Source organism: Pectinophora gossypiella, chromosome 22 (assembly GCF_024362695.1).
Source record: "Pectinophora gossypiella chromosome 22, ilPecGoss1.1, whole genome shotgun sequence".
Taxonomy (NCBI): domain Eukaryota; kingdom Metazoa; phylum Arthropoda; class Insecta; order Lepidoptera; family Gelechiidae; genus Pectinophora; species Pectinophora gossypiella.
Window position 1 is genome coordinate 1,153,758 of NC_065425.1, and position 11,392 is coordinate 1,165,149.

The 11,392-nt window shown below is 35.7% G+C and overlaps 1 protein-coding gene across 1 annotated transcript; it reads left to right on the forward strand.

Annotated features, from left to right (window-relative positions):
- Nucleotides 1-6,252: 6,252 nt before the first annotated feature.
- On the forward strand, nt 6,253-7,188 carry LOC126377161 (zinc finger protein 629). The gene has a single exon (XM_050024853.1). The coding sequence runs from the start codon at nt 6,253-6,255 to the stop codon at nt 7,186-7,188; it is 936 nt and encodes a 311-aa protein (XP_049880810.1).
- Nucleotides 7,189-11,392: the final 4,204 nt, after the last annotated feature.

Below are 11,392 nucleotides of genomic sequence, written 5' to 3' on the forward strand. Positions count from 1 at the left end.
GATACGTCAAAGTACGACAGATCCTAAGATACTGGTAATCTTTAGTTTTCTTATTTTTTTTTTGTTGAATGGCTTCGCCTTCGCATTTAGTCAATCACCAATGTTAGGGAAACATGATATGATGTCGGGAGAAGATGGATGAGACATGGGACCTTACGATGACAATCGGATGAACAGCCAGCAATGTCCTAACCAAACTATATAGTAAGTCCTAATTTAGGACTTAACAACACATAAAATATATAGTTACTTAAACAATTTTTTTAGAAGTCCTAAACAAACTATATTACCTAATGAGTTGTATAACTATATTTTACATATTTTTAACAACAACCAACCTTACAACTTCTTTTCTTCGCCTTATACAGGTTGTGAGAAGCTGCAGTAGTTTAGGCGGATGAGATGTTCATTAAGTATGTAAAAATTTACTATTCAAAGTGTAACTATGTTACACTAGGATGGATATGGATAGATATATATCTATCAAACGAATGAAGATATTTTTGAATTTGAATTTGGGTAGTTTTAAGTCTCCACCGGAATTCGATCCTCCGGATCGTGAGCCTAACGCTCAACCACTCGGCCACGGAGGCCTTTCAATAATTTTAAAAGTTACTTATAATATTATTAACAACCTTCTATTCCATTCAATCAAACAACAGGATCTTTCGTAGGCGACGGCGAGTCTGGCTTGCCATGAATGGGCCACAATACATGTCATCCGTGTTGAATTTATGGCCCCCATTGTTTTGTGGCCTCTCGCCATTTCGCGTGGCTGAGGCCCCGGACCACACATGCTCCCGCGAATTTGTGTACAGGGTGGTTTGGTTTTATAGGTTGTCTATTTTGATAATAGGTTATAAGACAGGACGAATGATTGACAGCTAAACAAGATTAAAAAGAATGAGTGAATGAATGATAACCCGGGCGAATCTATTATGTTTTTTTTTCTAGGGCCTTGTGCCGAGGTTTTTCTTGCAGCTTCTTTTCCCCGGCTATACAGGTTGTGAGAAGCTGCAGTAGTTTTAGGCGGATGAGACGTTCGTTATGTAAAAATTGACGATTCGAAGTGTAGCTATGTTGCCCACTGAATAAAGATATTTTTTGAATTTGAATCGAATTGGCATCTCGGTGTCATGCAACCCGTTTGATGTGTCAGGTTATTGGCGAATGTAAAATTGGAAACATATAGAGACTGTTGTGTTAGGTATAAAGGAATAAGTACATAATAAATATAAGCTCACGACTGTATTTCTAATGGGGCTAGTCAGATTGTAGGTTATTTAAAATATTATTAATAAGTACAAACATGTTATACACCTATGTAACTTGTATTGGGCTGGTATTCCCTTCGCGGCTTTGTGTTTGTTTTTTAACAAATTACATTGTCTCACAGATCGGACTTTTTTTAACTCACTGATATTAAAATAGTTCCCTTTATTCGTAAGTACACAGTAATATAATTGATACGTAATTAATGCTATATGATAGAGTGATATGAGTACACGCGGACTAGTGTGTAATGACTAAATTATTACAAAACGTGGCAAAAGTGCTGAAAGTGCAATGTGCGGCTTGTGTACAGTCTACACAAGCCTAGCTTAATTTCTTCCATGTACTTAAGCTCATCTTGGTCTTCAAACATCCTGTATATCTGTGTATTTGAGGTCTCATTCACAGACTTGCTCTATATCAGGACAACCGTAGTAATTGACCGCGACAATAACTCGCCCAAAAAAGTGACTACAAAAACGTATAAAGTCGTCACACATCTCAACGTTTCCACTAAAAGGTACTTGGAACTATATCAAGCCATTATTTAGAAAGATTTATATGAATTTTATAAAGAAATTAAGGTATTTTTAAAGGGCCACAGCGTATTAAAGTATTTCAAATCTGTATGAAAGGTTTTGTCAATGGAAACGTGTGGAATTTTAAACGATTTTGTGGTAATGATGTTTTGATTTGGTAATATGTGGCGTAGTTGCAAATAATTCGATACGTAAGGTCGTTTTGGAGTATTATATTACCGGGTGAGAGCCTTCAGCGCTCTCCGTTTATCCCGCCAAGTAGTTAACGCCATTTGCGGCTAATCTAATAATTTAAAAATTTATAATAATTATTAATAAGTACTTAATTTTTTTTTAATTTTTTTTATAATTTTATTTTTTATTCTGTGTATTTTTTATTAAGTAAATAATTTTGTGAATGTTCGTTTCGCTGAGTAATCTTTAAGTTTATTAAGTGTTATTATCTTTTTAAGATTTATTTCTCTATTGTTTCATTATTTTATGTAGATTGTCGTCCTTTGTAGCGTGAATAAATTAGCATGTTGTGTTTGCCTATAATTGGACGAGCACTAGTCCAGTATTTGTATATAGGTTAAGTTACGTGTAAAAGTGTTTTTGTATGTTGGCAAACCTAACAAATAAATAAATCAATAAGTCTAGTCAATTAAAGGAGGTTATTATTCACGATTTATGCTGAAATAAATACCACCCGACTGATTTGAGAGCTTAAACTAAAGAAATAAGACTAATAAAGGTGAAATCTCAAGATGTTTATAGAAATATCGTAACTTTATTTTTCCTTACATACCGAATTGTGTAAAATGAACAATTAGTCAGTTGAATCTTTAAGGGAAATACTTAATAGCTATACATGCCAGTCTAAATACATCATAGAACTTCGTAATACAAGTAGCAGCAAGGTCATCATCCTTCTGCCCTTACCCCACTCTAGGTATGGTCGGCACAACATGTATTCCTCTTCCATTCATTTCTGTCAGTCATCAAATGGGCACCACTTCAGGACTCCGATACCGACCTCGCCGGCGTGGTCGATGATTTCTCTCAATCAGCGCTTATCGCTATCGACCCACTAGCGTCGTTTAATTCTTTCAAATATTTTCCCTCTCAGACTCTCCCTGAGCCGCGGTTCGCGCCCAACTGGGCACCCTCAGGCCTGTTGTCTTAAATGTTGTACCGGGGGAGAGCCTTCAGCGGCCAAGTTTGTCCGGCCAAGTAGTTAATGCCATCTGCGGCAAATCTACAATAAGTCACATCAAAATAAAATGGTCGAGCCAACTGTGTTAGTGAAAACTGCACTTAAGATATATTATTAACTCATGCCGTAAGCGTGGCCAATTATTGGTCAGCAAAAATTTAGCTTCGATCGCCATCAACTCGCAAAGAAGAAGAACTCATTGGCGCAAGTCCGGTACCAGGGTTCAAAGTGGTGTGATTGAGAGGCAAGCCGAACCGAAGCGGGCCGAGCCGATGAATTCTCAATGCGAAATTATTCCCATAGCATAAATTACGAAACTCGTAAAAACTCTCAAAAGACAACGTTTCAATATTTCGCGCGCAAAATTGATCGCATCATCAATCGATCATGTTTGTGACAGATCCAACTGATTCCGATGTTTCTATAAAATATATACCGGTCAAGTACGCGCCGCTATGGTATTGAATAGGTTCTGTAGGTTTATGTATAATTGCCTTATGGAATATAGACGTAAATTAAATATATTTTAATGTAGGAGTCAGTAAAAACGCATTAGAACAAAAACGGCGCACCTACTTAGCTATAATAATAGTTATAATTGTCTGTAAGCCATTTTTTTTATGAATAAGTATGTTTGATAATATGTGAAGAACGTTAGATGCCTATTTCAACAAAAATATAAATATTTTTTTAATAGGTAAGTAGGTAGGTACCTATATTTAAAATATATTTTTAATTTAATTAGCTGGAATTATACTTTAAGGAATAGTAGAAATAGGAACAATTGACACATGGCAAAACGCCCTCGTGTAAATACATCATATCATAATAATAATAATTATTATATGATATATTGGGCGTCATACGGCTGATGATGATGATATATTAAATTATTTATATATTATTATTATATTATATAAAACATGGACTATGTTTACATATGTAAATTCATCTTTAAGGAAAATAGCTTACCAAACAACTCGATTACTTTCAGCGGGGCAAAACATAAACAACCATTAAAAATAAGGATTTCATAAAATTCTTCGGAACCCTAAAACCCCTCAAAAATGTATCAAAAGCGTCGAAATTGACCCAAAACATCAAAAGAGGACTCCAATCAAATGTATTGTGTTGGTGTAAAATAAGTGGATATGTTTAGATTGATCCGTGCGATCCATTTTGCGGCGTGTCGCGAAGTCACGTCGCTTTTATTGTGCAAACCAGGAAATGTACTTGAAATGTATAGCTACTTATTTTCTATTTAAAAAATAACAAAAAATATTTATTTCGGACATGATGGTCCATATTACATTAAGTAATTAATTACACACTTAAAAAATAAAATAAAACATAATAAAATAAAAATTACTAATTCAATTTTGAAAAATAATTATATTTATAAATTAATAAAAATAAAGTTGTATGTAAGATTACTAGTAGTTTTTGTTTGTCAGTAAATGCATCATACAACATAATGGCGCATGTACTGACAGTCAAACCTACTCGCAAACACGCATACCGATACGCGATGTTTTAGTATACCTCTGTGTAATTAAGGACTTTCCTGGCCACGTTCCCCAAAAAATATATAGAGGGCGCTGTAGAGATTTAATGTGATAATTACTAAAAAATAATAATAATTCATAATTTAAAAAAATATATAATGTAATGGCACAGGCAATATTGTTAAAAAAGTACATGATATTTGGATCACATAAGGTATGGAATTATGTTGCTTAAAAAGTTATTAAATTATTACTTTTAGGACAAGATTTATTGTTTATTTATTTATTAAATCTTAATATATATTTTTTTAATTATATCTTAATATTAAATCTTAATACTAAATATAAATTGTTTCAATTCAAATTCAATAATTGGTTAGGTACTTGACAATTGTAACTTGTAACAATATGAGCTATGTTCCAATCATTTCTTTTTATTAAGATTATTTTTTAATATTTTATTTTTACAAAATCTAAATGCGGTTTTTTATCTGTGTAGGTATCACAAGACCCGAAACATGGTCATGATTGAACGTTGTATGACGTCAAATATCACAAAATAAACAAAAACAATCTGTTAGGTTTCATGTAGCGCCCTGCAGCGTACCGCTAATCAATATTAAATGTGGCCTGTTTAGACGTTAACTTACCGTGGCCCTCGAGACTCCAACACCAAGTGTGGTGGTAAGAGGAAGGCGGCTGGCCAAGGGATATTTTTCATCACGAAGGAATCGCTGGAAGCCGGCCTCCGTGGTCCAATGGTTTGAGCGTTGGGCTCACGATCCGAAGATCCCGGGTTCAAATCCCAGTGGAGACACATCACGAAAATCACTTTGTGATCCCTAGTTTGATTATAGGACATTACAGGCTGATCACCTGATTGCCCGAAAGAAAGATGATCCGTGCTTCGGAAGGCACGTTAAGCCGATGGTTCCGATTACTACTTACTGATGTAAGTTAGTAGTCGTTACATAAGCCATGTCAGGGGCCTTTGGCAGAGCAATGTAACCCTGATACCGGGGTTGGTGGGGTTGGTAATCCACCTCATAACCCACACGATAGAAGAAGAAGCTGGATGGAGTTGTGGCTCTTTCATAAATGAAAACAGTTTCCACTTAACGCAAACAACCACAACAGTTGCGCCATGAAAATTAATTACCTACACATTTCCCCTAGCCAATAAAAATAATAATAAAATTGCCAAATCTCCCATAAACCCGATTTAACAATACAACCACATACGAACAAGCATATAGGTTGGAATATAAATTGTTTGAAACCGCAACAATCGTCGGGAGCTAAGACAAACAGCTGCAGGGGCCACTCGAGCATAACGCTCGGCCCCCGGCACCGCCCCCCGAACACGCACAAAAATCAACATAAATAACAATACACACCCCTAACTGCAACACAATAACACCTCAACAATAAAACGACAAAATTGCCCCTCAAAAAACACCCAATCCTGAACTCTACATATCCGAACGCAACGTCCAAAATGGCGCGAAAAATAAATGTTGCTAACGCAAAAAAATAAGCTGGATTCAAGTGTGCAACAATTGAAAAATATTGCGTCTCTTTCGTCCATTCAATGGGACGCATCCCTCTACTTTTGGGCGCTTTTATTAAATTTATTGTTAAAGGAATGTATATAAAAGTTGTTGAAATGAAAAAGGGTCGCAGTCCAAGATTTCGATCGCGTGTGACAACAACCTTGTGATTTTATTTTCTTTTTTGCAAAATGCTTTCCTTAGAGCAGAGTTATTCGAAATTGTTCCGACCTTGGGATGTGAGTGAGAAAAGAGTTGATCAAATAAACTGTGACAATAATATGACAACATTAAATCAAGATCATAAATCAAAAAAGCGGTCAATCGATGAGAAACGAGAAAACCGTCTGAGAAAGATCAGAGGTACTTTCAAGAAGAACGACACTGAAAAAGTTAGCGTGCACCAAGACGCCACCGTGTCTACAACAACTGTAGATGTCGACGATAAAAAACCTAATCTCGAATCGCCAGTTGCAAGTTTGACATTATGCTGCGACAGGTTACTTCAGGAACCAGAGAAATCTATCTCTAAAAACGAAACAAAAGCTGAAGAGATACCGAAAATGGACGCTTATTCGCCAATGGCGCAGTTACCTCATACAATCTACCCGCCGTTTGTGCCAGAGTACCTTCCAGCTACAGACATAGCTCAAGCTTTAGGAGTACCACCTACCGACCCATTACTCCTCGAATCATTAGCTCAAGGATACGCCATGGAGCTGGAGTATGCCAGAATCTTACAACAGGAAAACGAAGCCAAACTCCTGAACGCGCGGAAACAACGGCCGAAGAAGTACAAATGCCCTCATTGTCAGGTAGGCTTTTCAAATAACGGTCAGCTGAAAGGTCATATTAGAATACATACTGGTGAAAGGCCTTACAAATGTGACGAGAAGAATTGTGGGAAGACGTTTACAAGGAATGAAGAGTTGACGAGACATAAAAGGATACACTCTGGAGTGCGTCCTTACCCGTGCCCGACTTGCGGGAAGAAGTTTGGCAGAAGAGACCATTTGAAGAAGCATACAAGAACACATTACCTTCAGGCAGAGAGAATGATGCCTGTTTTTGTGCCTCTATCAGCCATGCCTCATGTTGGAGGCTTCCCGTATTTATATGGCTATTGATTGAAGACTATGGCAGCCATTTTGGATGGTTTATGGTGTTTAAGAAAATGCGACGGCAGCGGCCTTTGCGAAGAACGCTTTTCGCCTAAAAGCGTGCCCTTTCAAGATTATTTCTTTTCGTGAATAAGCTAAGAGCGGAATTTGCATTAAGTAGATAGAATTATTATTTATTAATTGTTGAAAAATATACCTGAAAGACGCGCAGAACAGATAACAATATTAAATAGACGTTGCTCTTTTATGAAAGTTAGAATTTATTCGAAAAAGAGCAAACGGTCGAAACATTTTTTGTAATAAAAGATGTTTTTTTTTTTTTTTAATTTTAATATCTCGAAAAAGTAATATAAGTAAACACAAAATAATTGTGTTCTATAAAAAAATAATTTTATAAAGAAGAATATATACTTACGACGCGACGCTTCCACAAATAATCTCAGTTACCTACCTAAATAATAATTAAGTATGATGTTAACATTGTAATATAGTTTTGTGTGTGTAAAGAGGCGTATTAAATAATATTTTTATATCGCAAACAATGATGGACCAAATTGAATAAAATATATTTTGAATACTTACACAATTATTGCATTTTCTCTTTATATACTTACACGAACAAAAACTGTCGTCTAAACTTGACAGAAATAAGAATCATTTATTCAACGTAATTACTATGGATAAACTTGTTGAAGGTCAACGTAACATTTTTGAATTTACGACATTTCGCAAGGTGTTATGGCTGAGATGAAGAAATGACAAGAAACTGCAACAGCAACACATCTTTTAAATCAATGAGGGTATACATTACAAGTTATTTAATAACTAGAGGAACACATTCAGACATTTTTATCCTTTAGGTAATCATTAATCTTATAATAAGCTTTTTTACATAAAGTAAGCTTCACATGAGCTTTAAATTTATTTTCTGACAAATTTAAAATATTATCTGGTATATTATTGTTAAAACGTATATATAACCCCAAAAAAGATGAATTTAATTTACAGTGACAGTGAGACAAATATTTGGGTAAGTGTTAACTTGTATTGGGTTTTTGTAGTTAGAAGGTCAGACAGGCAGTCGCTTCTGTATAGAACGTACCTGTCAAATCTTCAGTTTAGGTAAGCGAACCCTGTGGAAAACGGGATACTGCTAGGGAGATTATGATGTTATTGAATTAGGTAGGTATCTGACTGGGTAAACGGTAATAAAATTCTAATCTTATTAAAGAAGCCTATTGAAATTATCAAAAGAAAATATTTTTTCAATTCCAATTTTATTTATTACTTTTTTTTTCTTCTTCTTCTTCTTTTCGTATACACCAAGACTCTCTTACGCCTGTTGTCTTAAATTTTGTATCGGGTGAGAGTCCTTAGCGGCTCATATGAGCTTTTTTTTTTAAATACTATTTGTATAAGTAGTTTGTAAGCTCCATTGGACCGACCTCATCAATCTTGGTGTCAAAGGACACGGCTCATGTAACGACTACGTACTTAACCTACTCAACTATATAGTAGCCGGGACCTACTGCTTGACGTGCCCTGAAGCGCGTGAGGTGGTGATTTCAACGCGTAATATCCTGAAAAATGTTCCCGATGTAAAAAAATAATAATAGTACTGGCTGCTTTTGTTTTTCAATTATTTTTTTTTTTTACTCCTTTCTACTGCCGAGAACATTCCCGAAGTGGCAATATTCCTGGGAATGGCACATCACGGATCCTGTGCATATCAGGGACAGTAGCACAAAGTGATTTTTTCTTACGAATACAAACCCAAGAGGTCCGGATCGTGAGCCCAATGCTCATCCACTGGACCACAAAGGCCGTATTACTTACTTCTAATGACGTATTTTAATTATATAAATAATACTACAATACCACAGAATAAATAGTAATAAATGCACCTAACTACAAATATAGAAATCAAATTTAATGCTCTTTTTAATGATCTTTGAAAAGGTATCTCATTTGACTATAAGTGAGCAACACAGGCGTTTCATATTAGGTTGTAACATAACATACATCGCGCCTATATCCTCGAAGGGTTAGGCAGAGGTGTATAGTGTGTACGGTCACGAATACTAATATGTATACACTTTGATACCATGTAACAGTGTATAGTGTGTGTGTAGTGTGTAGTGTATGTTTGATAACAGTGGCTGCAAGTTGTCTTTGATTACTTGTGGCTCTGCCCACCCCATTAGGGATTACGGGCGTGAGTTTATGTATGTATGTATGTTGATACCATGTCACATTTACTTTTTTTGACAAATTAAACCGTAAGTCTCATTAAATGTCAAATACTTATGATAGTGCGACAGGGTTCTAAAGTCGGTGCATGTTTAAGTGCATTACAAATACAAATATACTTTATTGCACCTAAATAAAAGTAAATATTTACAAAAGACTCTTAACATGGAAAATGGCGGCTTTATCACTTAAAGCGACAATGGCCCCGATTCCTGCAGACACCTCTTAATTTTATTTTAAGATATACTTACCCGTCATTTTCTTATCCGCCGAAAAGGAAAGAGACAGATTATTGTCAACAAGTTAATTTTAAAACGAATGAATAACCCGGGCGAATAAAATAGGCATCTCGCTGGTATGCAATCCGTTTGACGTGCTGTCTACTTAACCCTGTCGGGTTATTGGCCGATGTAAATTTTTTAGACGGTTGTTTTAGATTACTGCTTAAAATTTACATGTGTTGCATAAATTTTATGCCTATCGAATTCCTGTCCCTTTCTTTTTCAGCGGATAAGAAAAGGACAGGTATAACTTAAAATATAATTAGATGGCGTCTGCAGGAATTACAACACAATGGTGTAGTAATAACTATATTTTTTATAATAATTGTAAACATAATGACTTCTCCAAATTCTTTTCTGAACGCAAGTGTGAGCGTATTTTTTTTTTAAACTCACAATGGCACAAAGAGGCAAAAGTCAAAATATTTTATGCCTAACAAATTGTTTGCTATCTCTTTGGAGACATTGTTGCACCGGAAGTCCGTACTTGGATACCATTTTGTTATTGCATAAGAGTTTTTTTTTTTTTATATAAAAGGACACCTAATGATCGATCGATGCAGCATTGGGCTTTAGAAAGAATATTAGCGCAGATTGATTTGAAAGAAAATTTATGTTTTATTGAGAATACGGCAAATGTGGCAAAAAGAAAGATGAAACTCAACAAACAGTAAGATTTTTTATACGTTTTGTTTAGAGGAGCCTCCGTGGCCATCTCAGAGATTTTTACAATGTAAGTAAGTACTTAACATAGTAAATTTAATTTTTAAATATAGTCAACAAGGAAAAAATGAGATTTGGTTACTTACCTATATAATAAAATATATAATAAAACAGCCTCCGTGGTCTAGTGGCGTTAGGCTCACGATCTGGAGGTCCGGGTTCTATTCCCGATGGGGACATTGTCGAAATCACTTGAGAGTGAGACTGTCCTTTGTTTGATAAGGACTTTTCAGGCTTGAATCACCTGATTGTCCGAAAAGGTAAGATGATTCCGTGCTTCGGAGGGCACGTTAAGCCGTTGGTCCCGGCTATTAGCCGTAAAAACACCTCCACCAACCCGCAGTGGAGCAGCGTGGTGGAGTATGCTCCATACCCCCTCCGGTTGATTGAGGGGAGGCCTGTGCCCAGCAGTGGGACGTATATAGGCTATTTATGTTACCTATATAACCAAGAAATGGACTTACAGATCAATCACATTATTTATCATTCTACTTAAAACTTAACTGTCTGTTAATAACATAGTGGCCAATACTGAGGGGAATGATTCGGCTCATGATTCTGAGTTGAGTATTGGGTTACAGCAAGTGGAAGTTTCCGTCGCAAAATGCATAATTTTTATTACATACATACATAAACTCACGCCTATTTCCCACCGGGGTAAGCAGAGACTATAGAATTCCATTGATGATTTTTATTGTTTGTTTTTTAAATAATTTTCACTTCTATACTTTTGCGATGGAAAATTCTACTTGCTATCAACTCAGAAACATGGTCTAAATCACCCCTCAAAGTATTCGTTAAGATGTTACTAATACCCTGTATATTGTTATTAAGAGCTGGACAGGGGTCCCCAAACGAGGCAAGTACATTGGGGAACCAATATAAGGCTACTTGACAACCTAGTCAAATGAGATTATGAGATACTTTTTACGAAACGTCAAAACGAAAGTGTTCTT

What these genes read in the sequence shown, in the direction of transcription:
- LOC126377161 (XM_050024853.1), top strand. Translation starts at nt 6,253, where the DNA reads ATGCTTTCCTTAGAGCAGAGTTATTCGAAATTGTTCCGACCTTGGGAT.